Source organism: Mastigoproctus giganteus, chromosome 11, assembly GCF_048544385.1.
Source record: "Mastigoproctus giganteus isolate SK-2022 chromosome 11, ASM4854438v1, whole genome shotgun sequence".
NCBI lineage: Eukaryota > Metazoa > Arthropoda > Arachnida > Uropygi > Thelyphonidae > Mastigoproctus > Mastigoproctus giganteus.
In genome coordinates, this window is record NC_143585.1 from 30909384 (window position 1) to 30927125 (window position 17742).

The 17742-nt window shown below is 36.1% G+C and overlaps 2 protein-coding genes across 2 annotated transcripts in view; one reads left to right on the forward strand and one right to left on the reverse strand.

Annotated features, from left to right (window-relative positions):
* Positions 1-4779, reverse strand: part of LOC150077848 (tubulin epsilon chain-like) — a 97599-nt gene extending 92820 nt beyond the window's left edge. The window contains exon 1 of the mRNA XM_090384382.1: positions 4697-4779. Within this exon, the coding sequence (XP_090240508.1) occupies positions 4697-4721 (25 nt within the window). The 5' untranslated portion in view covers positions 4722-4779. The remainder of the gene's footprint in view (positions 1-4696) is intronic.
* Positions 4780-8823: 4044 nt separating this feature from the next.
* The window catches only part of LOC150077849 (KICSTOR subunit 2-like), a 49806-nt gene continuing 40887 nt past the window's right edge, over positions 8824-17742 (forward strand). Inside the window, exons 1-2 of the mRNA XM_090384758.1 lie at positions 8824-8921; positions 14619-14765. Of these exons, the coding sequence (XP_090240884.1) occupies positions 8850-8921; positions 14619-14765 (219 nt within the window). The 5' untranslated portion in view covers positions 8824-8849. The remainder of the gene's footprint in view (positions 8922-14618; positions 14766-17742) is intronic.

Below are 17742 nucleotides of genomic sequence, written 5' to 3' on the forward strand. Positions count from 1 at the left end.
CTGTTCAAGTAATCAAATTTTTGACCAAAGAGGGCAGAAATGCTAAAGAAATCTATGAAAGAATGCCTAGAGTGGTTGAGGAAGTACTCAATTATGCATCTGTTGCAAGATACTAAATTAGTTTGATTCAAGTTGAGATATGTAGGAACATGGTAAATCATGAATCACTAAAATATAGCTATAGGAAGTACCTTAGGTATATGGTTTGTTGAATGCCTCATAAATTAGTCTGTATTTAAGTCATTCAAAAGGATTTAAGTATGCTAAGGCAGGTTATGAGAAGTCTTTGGCTAAGAGTGCAAAAAGTAGCGAAGAACGTTTTGCTTATGTTGACACTAGAAGGAAAGGAAAGGAACAAACCATATTGGTTCATTGATACAAGTGGCAAAATTATCAATGATCCTGTGCAGGTTAATGAAAAACTGAATAAATATTCTGAATCTACATTCACATGGGGTGAGTGATCAACGTAGTACACACAAGTAAATTGTGGATTTAATCTATGGGAACACAAAATACAGTTAACAACACGATTTTTGTCAAATGACCAGTTGTAAGCTCTTCTGATCTAGATGGTCATGACAGAGTATAAAAAAGAACTTTTGTTCTTTAATGGTGGACAAAAAAGTTTCATGTGATGGATTTGTTCCTTTATACACCGTGATGTAGTTGAATAGTCAATCTGAAAGTACAGTAGTACACATATTTGAGTTGGCCATGGTTTGAATTCAAGTAAATACAAAATACCGTTAATAAACATTCTTGTCAGATGGTTAACTGCAAACTTCCCTGACCTACATTAAGGATCAAGTGAGTAATTACAGATGTATAAATAATTGACCCCAGCGGCTCACATCTGGTTAGTATGGGCTTGGCACAACCAGGGTTCTGAGATGTATATCATCATTCTTCTCTTTCTTGGTGATTCCCTTCTACTTGTTTTCTCTCTCTCTCTCTCTCTCTCTCTCAGGTTAATTAAAAAAAATGTTTTTTCTGGCTGGTGCAGCATAGACCTCAGCTTCCTTGCACCATATGGCTAATGATAATTTCTGCACCAGAAAAACTATAATAGTTAATATAGTTCATTTCCTATCAAGATATCTTGAGAGGAAATGAGATATAAGGCAATCTCAGTATAGGTTTGTTAAGAGAGAGTCCATGCCTGAGAAATGTTTGGTACTGTGAGGTTTTTGAAGTGGAACTAGATGAAAAGTATAATTTTGACATCATATACTCTTAGTAAGGCTTTTGATGCTGTTCCACGCATGACTAATTGTTATATAAATTGGAGCAAGGTAGCATTATGGGAGAGTTACAATATGGTAGTAGATAATTCACATTATCGAAAGCTGATACCTCTGTTACTGAAGGATACCAATGGTGTCCACGCTTAAGGTTTATAAATGTTGTATCTAGCTATGGAGCCAAAAGGGCTGTTAATTTAGATTAATGTTAAAGGGCTGAACTTTTGATATCCTTCTCATCAATTTGCAGTACAGATTATTTACAAGTGTGTCTCTTGTCAACATGTGATGAGGTTTTCTTTTGTTTGAGCAAGAGAAAACCCTCACTGCATGTCCTTTGCATTCACAGATAAAACTGCAAGTTGAGTATGCAGTAAAATGCCAATACAGTGAACTTCTTGGGGAAAGGGGGAGAGGTATGAATCATTTTGTTGCACTGAAATTTCATTCTGATGGCTATTACTGAAATTATTTCAAAAGAATCATTTTCACAAATTGATTCTGCTGCTACACAAAAGGTGGAAAATTAATTTTTTGTTTTATCTTTTAAAACTTCAACTTTTATTTTTTTTTTTCTCCTCAGGCAAATGCTTTTATACCTGCATTAACAATATGGGCTACATAGTACTATTCACAATTTTCCAATAAAATTTGTTTCACTGTAAACTAGTACATTTCTCACACACTGGGGCTTTGAAAATAATTTTTTGTAATGAATTTTTAAACTGTTTCATTTAAATGACTTAAAGTTTGAATAATAGAGGAAGTCAGCCAGAACCTCAAAATATTTCGTTATAGTGAAATTTTCATTCAAATTTACTAATTTCCCATTAACTTACTATTCATATACACAACCATTTCAGTTTTTACTTAATGAATTACAGTAATTGTTATAGTACAAGTAAATCATATAAAGCACTAAAATTACATATTCCATTGCTTATTTAAGATATAAAGGCACACAGGCGTGCATACAGGCAAAACATCCCCAGCTCATCTAATTTTTGAGTTCTAAATTACTATGAAAAAAGACAGCATGTGAACATTGCAGCCTTCCTTTGTAAAATTTTTGACTTTATATAGGTTTCTGCCTAAATTATGTTGAACGTGTGTGTGTGTGTGTATATAGCGCACACATATTTTTACAAAGCCTGATATCAGTATGGCATTTCTTAGGTTTATTATAGACAATTAAACACTGCTTTCCTTGATGCTACCTCAGTCTCACCTATCAATCAACTATCAGCAGAGTAACACTAGAAATAGCTGTCAATGCGCCAATAATAAGTAGCAAACACCCAACTATAGCAAAAGCACAGCAGGAAATATGCATAACTGCACAACCCCAAGGGCACACATCTGGTGAGTATGGGGTTGGCACACCCAGGGTCCTGAGCCGGAGATCATTCTTCTGTTTCTTGGTGATCCCCTTCTACTTTGGACTCTTTTCTTTCTCTCTCTCACATGGAAATTCAAATTTATTTTATTTATTTATTTTTTTTGGCTGGTACAGCAAAGTCTCAGGCTTCCTTGCACCATATGGCTAATATTAATAACAACATAGGAACACCCGGAAGGGGCACTAACACCTCTTTAAAATATTGTTTTGTATTATATAATAATTCTACTGGTGTGCATTGCCACTTGTAAAACCTACCAATGTGGAATACCAACAAGGCATCTCCCCACCTCAAAAAAAAAGAAAAAAATTCTGGATGTGTCATTACTGCATCATAAATGTGAACACCGATAGCATTAGCAGAGACATATGATGCAAGAAAGAAAGCTTATATAGAATCAGCCAAAGAAAGAAAAAAAAAAAATCCTGTTTCACCCATCCATTCACTCCAAAAGTTTATCTAGGTCTGCCTTGAACTTAAGTTGTTGACCTCCACTACAACAGATGGAAGTTTGTTCCAACTATCAACCACCTACTGGCTAAAAGCAAATTTCCGCACATTTATTCTGCAATTGTCTTTCCTCAATTTGGCTTTATGTCCCCTCAGATGAGTAATCTGTGCAAGAGGATGAATCCCTTCAGCATTGAGCTTGCTCAAACAATTCAAGGCCTTATACACCTCAATTAGATCACTCCACAGGTGTCTAATCTCTGGAAGCTGCAATTTGCAGCACTTAAGTATTTCTTGGTAACACCAACCCTTTGTTCCACTCACCAATCTCGTTGCCTTTCTCTGTACTCGTTCCAGAACCTCCATATCCTTCCTAAAATGAAGCCTCCAGACTTGTATACAGTACTCAAGGTGTGGCCTGACCATTGCCTTATTCAAGGAGACAACCACCCCCTTATCCCTGCTAGCAGAATTCCTGTATATCATTGACAAGACACCATGAGCTACACTTGCAGACTGTCTGCACTGGTCATAAAACTTCACATCTGACTGCACAATTACCAAAGTCCTTTTCATTCTCCACTACCCTGAGTGTAGTACCACCCAGTTGATATGTTACTCTGAAGTTACTGCTACCCATATGCAGTACTTTACATTTGTCAATGTTAAACTTCAGTTGACTCCACTCAGTCCATCTGCTCAACTTTTCCAGAACCTGTTGCAGTACGTACTATCATTACTGTCATTAACAACCCTGCCAACCTTCGTATCGTCTGCAAACTTAGAATCCTGATATACCTTCATCAATATCATTGATAAATACGAAAAACAACAATGGGCCCAACACCGAACCCTGTGGGACTCCACTAATAACATTAGTTCACGAAGAGCAGTGTCCATTGATAAACACTGTCTTCTCCCACTCAACCATCCTTTTATCCATTGTAGCAACTTGCCCTTAATGCCATACTGCTCAAATTTGTACAGTAGTCTTCCATGTGCCATAGTATCAAAAGCTTTCCTAAAATCCAAGTATATGATAATAAAATTATTTTTTACATCCAGTTCCTTTGTGACCACATCATAGTATCCAATCACCTGAGACTGGCTGATTAATCAGCCTCAGGCATAGATAGCAAGGTTTTTTTTCTCCCCAAGAAACTGGGTTTTTTTTCGTCCAGCGAACAGGCAAATCAACCAGAAAACACACACAATTAACAGACAAGATAAATATATGGGTAGATGTAATCATTTACAGGGGACCCTAATATAATTTTTTTATCCAATCAAATTTGTCAGACAAGACTTCCTCTTAAACTCATGCTGTCCAAACTATTCACTGACAAAAAGGTGCAAAAGAAATTTATCTATAATTTGGAATTTAATTAAAATGAGAACACATGACGGGAAGAAGGAAGGACTTTTTACAGAGGCGGACTGGGTCAAAAATTCTTACAGGGGAAAACAAATAGAAGGTCAGATTGTAATATTGAAAATCACATCGGACTACCAGGTAAGTCTCATGGCCAGTCCGCCTCTGACTTTTAAGAAGTCTAGTAACCCTACAGCGTGGTTCCCCCTCAAGTATCCTGCGATGCTTACCTTGAATAACTATGGACTGAGTCATCAAATTAAATTCTCATCAAATGAGTCTCTACAGTTCCATCTACAAATAAAGTTCTACCCTTATAACCGTTACAATACTTGTCAGTAGCTATGCTGAATGAGGAAATTCGTACATAGCTGTGCATAATTCATGTCATAAATTATTAATGAACATACAGAATATGAACATTTTTCAATTTATTTAAAAATTAAGCAATCCGCACATAGTTTAACTCACGCAGTTTATCGGGTAAAATTTTCACAATAGTGAACTACTGTATTTAAATCAGTTTACAAAAAAAAAAATTGCATTCAGACGTATGTGTCAACCCAAATCAAGCACACTACCCCTTACTTCAACAGCTTAAACTTCGCGCGAAGCGCCATCTGATTGTTACTCTAGTTACGCCGACCGCTTTTCACGTTGTGCTGCAAAACTCCAAGTAAAACATCAAAGTTGTCAATGACATTATCATTCCTGAAGCCGTTTTATTAAATGTCCCATTTTTTCTTTCATTTATCTTAATTTTATAATTTATAAATGTGTCACACATTATCATTTAATTTTATTTTTTTTATTTTTTTGCTTTTTATATATGGTGTTGTTGTTGAGTTTTAGGAGAATTAGCAACTAAAGCCTATTGCTTCATGTATGCTGCCTGTAAATTGCGTGGTCGATTTTCTGTTGTGCTGGACGAAAAACCCGAGTTTCGGGGGAGAAAAAAAATCCATGCAACCCTCGCCTGAGATCGATTAACAAAGCCACGTTGTGAAAAAGGCCCATAAAAATTCCTCAATTCGTCTTCGGTGGGACTCGAACTAAGGTCTTTTCCACCTGGAGTGTGGAAGAGCGATTCTATCAACTGCGCTACCCGCGAAGGCCTTTTTATATATGTTAGGTTTTATGTGGGAGCAATTCGAGTTCTATGGGGGGGGGGCACGGATCTATTATACATCTTCTAAAAATTCACTAAACCAAATGCTATTGTACAAGTTGTCTTTGCCGTAACCTTCTTTTGAAAGTAGCAATGAGCTGCTCTTCATCAATATATTATGATGATATTAGATTCCCCTGTAAATGATTACATCTACCCATATATTTATTTTGTCTGTAAATTGCGTGTGTTCTCTGGTCGATTGGCTTCCATCCGTTGTTATGGAAGTGAATGGTTGGAATCAATTCAAGAGAGAAGTATACAAATTCTTGGAGGTTACGGATGGGTGAACCGAGTACATTTTTTTCCTGGATGATGCTCTATAAGCTTGCTTTCTTGCATCGTCTGACATTACTGCTACTATTACTACTGTGATAAACTCTGATAAAGCCATGGTGCAGCCACACAGTAGTAACGTATGCACAAACATATTTTGAAAAAAATTCCGATTTGAACATTTTGTTATTATTTTGGATTTTGTATATTTATTTATATCATTAAACAAATGAATTATTTAACATATAGAAAATTATGGCCTGAAAAATTGATCACAAATCAGATAAAAACTCTTTTTACAAAAGCTAACTCATCTTTTAATTCTGCTTACTTAAATTTCGTTTGGAAAATTGAAAGTAGGAAAACTGTGATGTAGGAAAGAGCGATTAAATCTGGTCTCCATGAGGTGCATTTTATATGCACCTCATGGAGGTCAGATATATACTGAAAACGGATGTTATTCTTAAAACGGTAATGAATAAATAAATCTTCCTTCTGCTTATTCTGAATGTTTCTGCTTACAATGGGTTTCCGAAGCCTACAAGTTATTTTTTTCCACCACAAAGTGTGGTTCAAGGTATCTTGGTCAGTTACACCTCGGGCTGCCATGCACTTTGTACTCCATCCATTCATATCCTCCTAGGTCTTTCTCTTCTCCTTCCTAGACGTATCCATTCCACGATAGCCTTTGGATATCTGTTTTCCTGCATCCGTTTTACATGTCCATACCATTATAAACACTTTTCTTCAATAGTATTAATAATATTTTTTTTCACTTCCCTTTTCTCTCTTATGTCTTCATTTCGTTTTCTGTCTTTTCTAGAAGTTCTTACTGAGCATCTCCAAAAATCAATTTCTGTAGAGAGCAATTTATTTTCCCCTCGCCTATTCAAAGTCCAGATTTCCGCTTCATACAATAAAAGACTTTGTACAAGCGTTTGAAATATAAGTTTCTATGTTTTATTTAGAATACGATATTTCTGCTCCATAGAACAGAATTTAGCATGCCAATAGCCTGTCTGCCGTCTGCAATTCTCTTATTGATTCTCTGCTTGGGGTGATCTGTCGCTTTGTAAGGTTGATCCCAAATATAGTATTTGAATAAATAAATAAATAAATAATGTTTTTAAATTTTTTGTTCTATTACAGTAGGCCCTCGATTTAACGGACTTCGGATTTAACGGACAAAAAATTTCTCTCCTGAGGGAAAAATTTAGAACCTATTTTTATATCTGATAGCGTCGCACATCAGACAGATGTGCTGAAAATTCCTTCTAATTAAATAAAAGCTGTTTTACTGCTAGATAATGCACCTGCTCACCCTAATGCTGAGAGGTTATTTAGCAGGGATGGGAGAATTCAATGTGTTTTTCTGCCTCCTAATACTACTTCACTGATACAGCCAATGGATCAGTGTGTAATCGTTGCATGTAAGAGGTTGTATAAGAAGAAGTTTTTGGAAGAGTTCATAAAACAGAAGACGCAGAAGAAGATACAAGAAGCACCAGGACACTGCAAAATTTACATGCATACAACATCATATGTACTATCTTCAACTTAGCAGCTGCGTGGAAAGATATGAAGATTACTGCCTTGGCTAATGCTTGCAAGAAGCTGTTGTACGACGTAGAACCTGAAATTGACTTTGTGTGAGTTAAGGTGTATAATTTTTGGGGACACTCTTCTGGGGACAGGTAACAAAAATGCAACTGAGAATGATGTGGAACAGTGGCTCAAAAATGATGAAGGTGATCCGAGCTATCAAATTTTTTCTGAGGGATCGATTGCAGAAAATGTTCTTCATGGAGAACAAGAGGACGATGATGATGACAAAGGCGAAAAATCAGTTGCACCTCGTCCTAAATTGTCTGTTGTAAGACAACACATGGATGACATCATACATTATATTGAATCATCATCAGATCCTGAGTCCTTCCTTATTATGAACATTTCAGAGAATTTCGATCTACGGTAATAAAGAAGCGGCACCAAGGTGTAAGGCATCTGAAGCTTGATGATTCCATCAAGACCACTTCATCAACTGGATCTGTTTCACCAGAACTCTCTACTAGCAAGAAATTAACACCTCTCCTTCAATATGACAGTTGTTTCTGACTCTGAAAATTGTGATTCTTTCAATTAAATTAATATTAATGTTGAATATTATGTATCTTTTTCAAAGTTTTTTGTATGTTTTTTATTGAATGGAGTTTAAGAATTTTAGAGTATTTCCCCCCTCTAAAATGGATTTAAATGAAAAAAACTAATGTTCACATTGAAAGCAACCTTGTGTGAGCTTTAAGAAAAAAGAATTAAATTTTTAAAATTTTAACTAATAGTGGAAACACTCCATTAGTCACATTGTATAGGTTTTTACGTGTTTAATTAAAATAAAGTTTGGTTCCTGTCGTAAATTTATTTTTATATTTTTAACAGATGTTTTAGTGGCGTGTATAAATTACTCAATGTACATTATAATAATATTTGATTCATACTTATACATTATAATAACATTTTAATACATCCTGTACGTTGTAATCTCGTTGGAATATATTTTTAAAAAATACATTCGATTTAACTGAATTTCGGCAATAGTGGACATCCCTCCTACAATTAGTTCGCTAAATCGAGGGCCTACTGTATTATTTTTTTTTTCTAATTTCAATTTTCTCTTACGTCACATTTTTATATAGCAATTCTTATTGAGTAGGTGGCGTTGTGAAAGTAGATTGCGATGGTATCTGAATCACAGTTGTGTGATGAAAGTATAATTAAAATGAAAACTTTATATTTGCTCGTGTCTTAGCAAAGCTTAAATTTGGGATATGCTTTGTATAGATTTTTTTTAATGATAAACAAAATAATGCGATGTGCAGGAATTTGAAAAGCTGCAACACTAATAATAAAAAATGGCTGATCAGAGTGATCAATTGAATAAAATGCAAGCAGTGCTGGAAATGTATTTTTATGCTCTTGGACAATTTTCTTATGATAAGGCAAAGGACATCGTTGTAAGTACACTAGACCCGTGTTACTGAAAGTATTGGGGCTATAAGAGAAATGTCAGGTGTTAACATTTGTTGTAGCGTGGATTTCAAAGATTACCCGGGGTGGTGGTCCCAGGATTTTCTTAGGGAAGGGAGGAAGAATCAGAAGTAGTGAATACTGGTTATACGAAATCAATCAATATCTATTTATTTGCTCAAAGTCTGATACAAAGCAGTTCGTCACAGCAGCACAGGTTTAGGCTAGCAGGTTACCCAAAGTTTGCCCATAGCCTGAGGCAGTGAACTCAAGTGACAGCATATGGAGTGGTTTTAGGATTTTTTTTTAAAGAGGGAAGCATTAAGCTTTATCATGTAGTAGTTGAACAAAGAATCCACATTATTTTGATATTTTGAACCAAGGGGAGGACTATAGCTTTATATTATTTTGCGAATTTTCCCCCCTTGTATACTTTTCAAAAGGCTGCCGTAGCCTAGTGGTCAGGCGCGCGGGTGCATAAGTACACGTGCCTTGAGTGACCGGGGTTCAAGCCCGTGACTGCTGAATATGGTGCTGTTTCTTGTATTCAGTCTATCTTGTGAACTCCTCTGACCGTTTGGTCGTCCCGGAGTATAAACAGAAAATTTTAAATTTATTTTTTTTTTTTATGAAAACCCCCAAACACGTGAGGTATTAGAACCTATAGTACTTAGTGCCGTGCTTGGGTTGGAGGTTGAGAAGATGAAAGAAGATATTTGTTGACATTATACTTGAACTTCTGTAGATGTAATTTTCAGGAAATACATATGAAGGAAGGTTGTTCCAGAAAATGGCAGTTGAATGAACAAACGAGGAAGATGAAAAGCTGGTTCTGTGAGTTTGAAGTTGGACAGTAAATGGATATTGGCTGGTGGTGGCATGTGTTCGGACTGTTTTGAAAGAGAGAGCAGGAATTATAGAAGCCAATTCAGAAGAACAGTGCCCATGGAAGTATCTGTAGAAAAGGCCTGCAGCAGAAACAGTATGCCTATGAGACAGTGAGTGGAGAGACTCTGTTAGAGATGAGTCATTAATTAATCTAACTGCCTTCTGAATGGAATCTAGATGCCTGAGAGAGGTTTTGGGGGCACTGCCCCAGATGTGGGAACAATATTCCAATTAACCATAGTAAACAACTGTTTGGAAGAAAAGTAATGCTGAGAGCGAAAGAGACAACCAAGTTTTTTAGATGCACTAATGAGTATACTTGTATATACAAAGTGCATTCAAGTATATACAAAATGCATATACTAGAATTAGTATATGCATTTTGTGTGAAACCTTGAAGCATGAAAGAAAAAGGAAATTTATATGTATTATAATACATGTTACCATAAACATACAAATTGTTTCTGATTAAATTGATGTATTTGCTAAAATTATTATATTTGTTTGATTATTATGATTAGAGTATATTTCTCAGTACTTTTCCCAAGTTTTGGAAAGCAAAGTGTTTAAATACTGCAGATACAGTGGAAAATAGAAAAGCTCATTACATTCCTCATGTTTGCTGCTCCCATCATTAAAGGCATGAGAAATAAGTGGGGAGAGAACGAAAAGGACCTGGGGGTAATTGTGCAGGCAGATATGAAGTTCTCTGAGCAGTGCAGACAGGCTGCAAGAGTAGCTCATGGTGTCCTATCAATGATATACAGGAATTTTTCTAGCAGGGATAAGGAGGTGATTATTCCCTTGTATAAGGCAATGGTCAGGCCACACCTTGAGTACTGTATACAGGTCTGGAGGCCTCATATCAAGAAGGATGTAGAGCTGTTGGAACGAGCACAGAGAAGGGCAACAAGATTAGTGAATAGAACAATGGGTTGCTCTTACAAAGAAAGGCTTAAGTTTTGCAAATTACAGTGTCTGGAGACTAGGCACCGGCGAGGTGATCTGATAGAGGTGTATAAAGCCGTGAATGGTTTGAGCATGCTCAATGCTGATGGGATTCTGCCTCTTGCTCAGAATAATCACCTGAGAGGACATAAATTCAAATTGAGGAAAGACAAATGTAGGATAGATGTGCAGAAATTTGCCTTTAGCCAGTGGGTAGTTGGTTGGTGGAACAGACTTCCATCCCTTGTTGTGGAAGTTGATAGCCTAAATAAATTTAAGGCTCAGCTGGACAGGTATTTCAAATGAACGAACAGAGGGGTGAAGTGGAATTTTTTTTTGGCTGATGCTGCATAAGCTTGCTTTCTTGCATCATATTCCTCTATTAATGCTAATAACAGATAAACTTTGCATTTTCTATGGTTTGTTCTTATTTAGCAACATTTCACACCACTTGAGGTATGATTATGATCATTGTCAGGATGACTTCCTCCATTTTTTACTTCAGTCCAGCACTTTACTCAAACACTCATTTCATTTCTGTTTTCACAGATGACATGCGCATACTTGCCATATATTGTAAAACTTTCAATAAGCAATCTCAGTTTTCATTTGATTTTTGGTAAGCTTTTATTGATGCTGGCATTTTATGTGAATTGGAAAGCACCTCTTTGAAGGATTTTTTTGTAAAAATATACAAAAGAACATGCTCCAAGTGAGTGTATGTTGAGAAAAAAATATCTAGACATTTATTATTGTCATATTCTGGAGATAACCAGGAGAGCTTGTAAAAAATATTTTGATTTCTATTGATGATACAGTTGATACAACTTGTGGGATGATGTATTGCTGACACAGTCATTGACACCATCGATACCAAGAAGTCCTTGGAACTATATTTAGTGACATCTGAAATGGCAAAGAGCTCAACTGTCATTCAGCTTTCAGCTTTTTGCAGATGCTGTTCTTATGCTTTGGCTGGATCGAATTAATTATGATATCCTGCTGTTTCTGACTGACACAGCTCTTTAATGTGAATAATTGGCATTAGTAGTGGGAAACAATGCAAAAAAACCAACTATATACAACATCAGCCAAAAAAAAAAAAAAAAAACTTTCCATTTCACTATCCATTACCTCCAATAGTTTGTCTAGTTCTTCCTTCAATTTATTTAAGCTATCCACTTCCATGACAGCAGATGGAAGTTTGTTCCAGCAATCAACCATCACCACATCTATTCTGCAGCCATCCTTCCTCAATTTGAATTTATGCCCCTCGTGCATAGGCTGAGCAAGAGGAAAAATCCCATCAGCATTCAGCTTGGTCAGTCCATTCAAAGCCTTAAACACCTCTGTCAGATCACTTTGCATGTGCCTAGTCTCCAGACACTTCCATTTGCAGAACTGAAGCATTTTGTGGTATGAGCACCCCTTTGTCCCCCTCACCAATCCTGTTGCCCTTCTCTGTACCTGTTACAGCAGCTCTACATCCTTTCTAAATTGAGGCTGCCAGGCCTGTATGTAGTACTCAGATGTCACCTTATACAATAGGATAATCACCTCCTTATCTCTACAAGAAAAAATAATATATATCATGAATGTGGCAAGAGCTCTTAAAATTCTCTCCTCTTTATTGCTTCATGTGGCTTTTTTAGTGCATGCATGCACTATTTCATAGGAGGAAATTGTAGTTTATCTCTGAGAGATCCTGAATGTATCCTTAAGTCCATAACAAATTTCATGTCACTAACAAGGTTCTACCTTTAGAACAGTTGTTAACAGTGCTGCAAGTGGACACTGACCTTTTGCAATTTACCATGAACAGAAATTACCAGAAAAATGTCCAAATTGTTTAGGGATAAAATTTTGAAATGAATTTTTGGTGCAGTTACAAAAGTATAACAAAGCTTGCTGAGAGGAGATTACTGTATTTTATATGGTAATCTCTACTCACCAAGTGGTGAATTATCACTATTCACTATATTTGATATAGTGGTAGTTCACCATTTTGATAAATTTGATCTATATTGTCAAGAGATGGTTGAATAGTTATAATTACTGTCTTAATAATATTAGTTTGCATAAATGAACTTTAGTTTTATTATTACAAATCATGTAAATTCTTCAGACTTGAGTAACACTTTTATTCTTGAAAAACTGATAAAAAAAAAGTTTATAGTTAGAATTAATTTTGTGTAACCCAGTCCCTCCAAAGTGGAAGCATCTGCCAGAAAATATTTTTGTAGTAAATGAATCATTGTGGACCAAAGGAGTTGTTAAAAGTTATTAAAACAATCACACTGATGCTATGGTGCCTTTGCTTAATTACCAAAGTGGTATATCAGCAAGGGTGATATACTACTTCAGTTTTCTCTCTCTCTCTCTTAGGCGCCTCCGTAGCCAGGTGGGAAGGAGCAGCAGTGCGTAGCACAAGCTTCTTGATTAGACCGGGGGTTCGAGCCCATCACCACCAAATATGGAGCATGCGGAAAGGTCAGGGAATGACCACCGCACCGGAGCAATATGGCCTTAGTTGCTAATGCTCCTAAAAAAAAAAAAGTTTTCTCTCTCTCTCTCTCTCTCTCACAGTAAGAGAGAGAACTTAGTTTTCTTTCTTGATAAGAGAGGCACCTCCGTAGCCAGGTGGGCAGGAGCAGCAGTGCGTAGCACATGCTTCTTGATTAGACCGGGGTTCAAGCCCATCACCACCAAATACGGAGGATGCGGAAAGGTCAGGGAATGACCACCACATATCCCTGGAGCAATATGGTCTTAGTTGCTAATGCTGCTAAAAAACCAAATAACTACAACACTACTTGATAAGAGTATCGTTTTGTGCCAAAGCCTCATTTTATGAAGGATGTGGAACTGTTGGTGCAAAGAACAAGATTAGTAAGATGCACAAAAGGGTATTCTTACCAGGAAAGATTTCAGTTCTTCAAATTGCAGCTTTGGAATGGAACTAGCATATGTATGTGAGGAGACCTAGTTGAAATGTTTAAGGATTGAATAAACCAAATGTATTGTCCAAAAAAGGATAATTTTTCTTGAATGATCCACATAAAAGACAAATTTAAATTGAAAAAGGATTTGCAGAATAGATATGCAAAAATTTGCTTTCGTCAGAGATTGATTATTGGAACAAAATTCCATTTGGTATTATGAAAGTGGGCAGTTTGAATAAATTTAAGGAAGAATTGAACAAATTAAAGCTGATGGACAGATGATATAAGTTTTTTTTTTTTTTTTTGCCTGATGCTGTACAATCTTGTTTTCTTGCATCATTTTCCACTTTTAATACTAATACTGCTAATATTCTATCCCTCAGCTGTGGCCAATATATAGCTGTTTTTTCTTTTAATCTCTCAGTTGACTTGAACTGCATCCTGTAAGAAAGATCTCCCCCTTTTTTTTTATTTGGTTAAGATAAAAACCAGATTGTCTTGAGCCTATTTTCTTAATATTAACAAATTTATTACCTTACAAGTCTTTCATAAGACTTTTAATACACCATGCATGTGTGAGTACATACATACATACATAACAATGCTTTTGTAAACTTAAATGATGCATTATCCCTCTCACTTATAATTTCATTCGTAAATACTACTTATTAAAGTACCATTATGAAAAAATTTTAAATCAAACAGTTTTATTCTTGTGCTGTTGGCAAAGCTAATTCTTAAAAATAAACTAACTGGTTGTAATAAATTTTATTGTGTTTTAAAATGTGACAGGCTTCTGAATTTTTATTAAAATGCACCTGTTTTTATAAACATAAAATTTATTTAAGTAATTTTAATGTAAAAACTAAAATATTGTATTTATTTACTTTGAATATTTTGCATTAGGAAAAGGAACGGGATACTGTTTACAAAGGACACCATATGACATCCTTGTTTGCAAATGTACTCACAGCCCTCTCACAGCTTGCAACAGTGGAAAAAAGCTATACTGGTTGCCATTTTCTTTTCAGCAGAGGATTTCTCAGAAGGGATGTATGTTATTTTTTCATGATTCATTGAGAAAAAAAATGGAGATAATGAATATGTTAATAATATTAGTGTCCATAAAGTTATGTTATAAAAATATGAATGTCAAAAATATATGCATGACCAGTCCTACATAATTCAGACATTTAATGTCTGAAATAGGGAATATGAAATCTCTCATACATATCATAGTCTAATTAGTTCCACTCCTCTACCAAAACAGATCATATCACAATGAGGGTTGACATGGCTCAGTTCGTTTCCATAAAGTATCCAAGACATTCACAAGCAGGTTCAAGTCTGGAGATCTGGCTGCCCACTCAATTCAAAGAATATCCTCACTTTAAAAAAACCCTTCAGTCAGTTGAATCCCGTGTGGAAGAGTGCTATTGTCCATGAAAATAAATTCCAGTCATTTGTCTAGGCTTCAGAGAATGTTATCTGCACCAAGTTGAGTGGCACTCTTGTGGGAGAAGGTGGAGGGAAAGAGAGAGCTGTCTGTCATCTCTTTATGGTATTGCATTGCAAGGGCCATATATTTGCTATTCTGTTGTAATATTGCCATGTCGTTATAATCTTGAAATTACCATTCTTGACACATTTAAAGCTCTTTCCACCTCAGATTGTGACTGCCATGCCAGTGGCATCCACTGCTCCGAAGTTTCCAGATATCTACATTTCATTCTACAGAAAGAGAACATCTAATCAAATGTACCCTGCTAGATTAGAAATGAATGGTGCTGTTATGTGCCCTCAGGCTATAAAAGAGCACATAATGGTGCTGTTATGTGCCCTTTTATAGCCTGAGTTGCATGTTCCAGAACTTAAAATCATATTTTGACATCATAAAGCATCCAAGATGTGCACAGTTAGGTTGTAACTTAACTTTTGGACAACAGTGTTTAGTATAATAATAGAGAATATTATTATTATGTTATTAATTTGCATTTTAACAAACATGTGAATAGAGATAATAGTATGATATCAGCTAGTTTCCATCATTTTAATTTAACACATTTTTGAAATTGTTCAAGTGAATCCTTTTCTGAAATGTCTCATTGATTTTAGTTGGTTATTGCCAATTAGTAGCTATGTTTCACTCTTATCTCTAGTTAGTAATACTTTTAGAGATTTTCAACTTGATCAACTTATGTTCATGTGATCATCACCTCTTTAGATGTTTCAATAGTGATTTATTTGATCAGGCTTTTCAGTAATTATTGATTATAGCCTTGACTGTTCAACAGTTTTAAAATTGAGTTATTATTATAAGGATTTGGCATTCTGTGTTTCTTTTAACTTTTTTTTTTTTTTTACATTAAAAATGCCTTATTTGTACAGAGTGGCCATAATTAAGTATCCTCATTCAAAGCTCTCTGTAGCTCTAAGTAATAAGCGGAATGCCACCAAAATTAATAAGTGAACTATTCAAGACGTGGCGAGAAGGTTGCGTGAAAAAAAAAAAATTAGTTCCAAAATCTGCCGAGACATGAAAAGTACCAACAAATAAATAACTAAGACAAACCTTAATGAAATTACTAATTTTTATTTGCGCTCTTTGCAAAAAAAAAAGAAAAAAGAAAAAAAGAAACTGAATTGCACTAAAGTTTTAAATACAAACAAAAAAATAAGACACCTGAGAGAGCAGAAAAATTTACATAAATCTGAGTTAATTTAATTTTCCAAGCAGCAGAGAGCTATAAAGGCACAACACGAACATCGCAACCATATTCTGTAAGTTTACTATTAATAATGCATCTCACTCTGCCTGATCACACGCTTTAATTGCAAAGTTCTTCTACGTTAATGGATGCAATGCAGCAGCTGCTCTGTGTGAATTTAGATGCTGTAAGAAATTACGTCAAGGTCCTTTATCAGCTGTGGCAGTTAGAAGGATGATTAACAAATTTGAGGAAACTGGGTCCTTTGTTGTTAAGTCTGGAAGAGGAAGGAAGCCTGTTTCACCTCAGGTAGCAGAGGAAGTTGCAATGGCTATCATTGACCAATCTGGATACAGCTGCTGGAACTAGTAGCAGTGCTCGGGGAGTAGCGAGGCAATTGGATGTCTCATGTTCCACTGTATGGAAAATTCTTTGGAAACTAATCCACTATTTTCCCTACAAGATCCAGCAGCAGCAGCAGCTGCAAAGAGCTGATCCTGAAAAACGAATGGCATTCACTGTAATGTTTTTGGCCAGAATGGAAGTGGACGATGTCTGGCCATGGAACATTCTTTCAGGAGATGAGGCCCATTTTTATTTCGATGGGACTGTGAACTTCAAAACTGCCGAATATGGGCTTCAGAAGCACTGTATGCTATTCAGAAAATCCCATTGCACTCACCGAAAATCACTGTCTGGTGTGGTGTGACTTCAAATTTCATCCTAGGGCCATACTTTTTCGAGGAATTGCACCCAGCAGGAGCAGCCACTTGTTCCATTACAGCACAAATATATCATCACATGCTGAGCAGTTTCTTTATTCCTCAACTGCAGCAAAGAGGATGCCTGAATGAGACAATTTTTATGCAGGATGGGGCTTCTCCTTGTATCGCACGACCAGTACAGCAGCTTCTCCAGCATCACTTTACTGCAGAAAGAATCATTAGTCATTTGTTTCCCATTGCATGGCCACCATGTTTGCCTGACCTTACACCATGTGATTTTTGGCTGTAAGGTCACCTCAAGGCCAACGTCTATCGAAGAAGTGTCCCTAGCCTGGCCATCTTAAAGGACAACATAATGCAGCATGTGCGGAACATTACTCCAGAGATGTTGCATTCTGCAGTTGAGCACACTGTGCATCGAATGCAATTTCTGGTCCAGAACAATGGTAATCACATTAAAAACCAACTTCATCAGCGACATCATCGACCATCGGGAGTAAACTGTGAGTGAGTTTGGAGCTGTGAAACCATTTCCTCTGGCAGTTTAGTTCAGTTTCTTTCTGTTTTTTTTTTGCAAAGAGCACAAATAAAATTTGT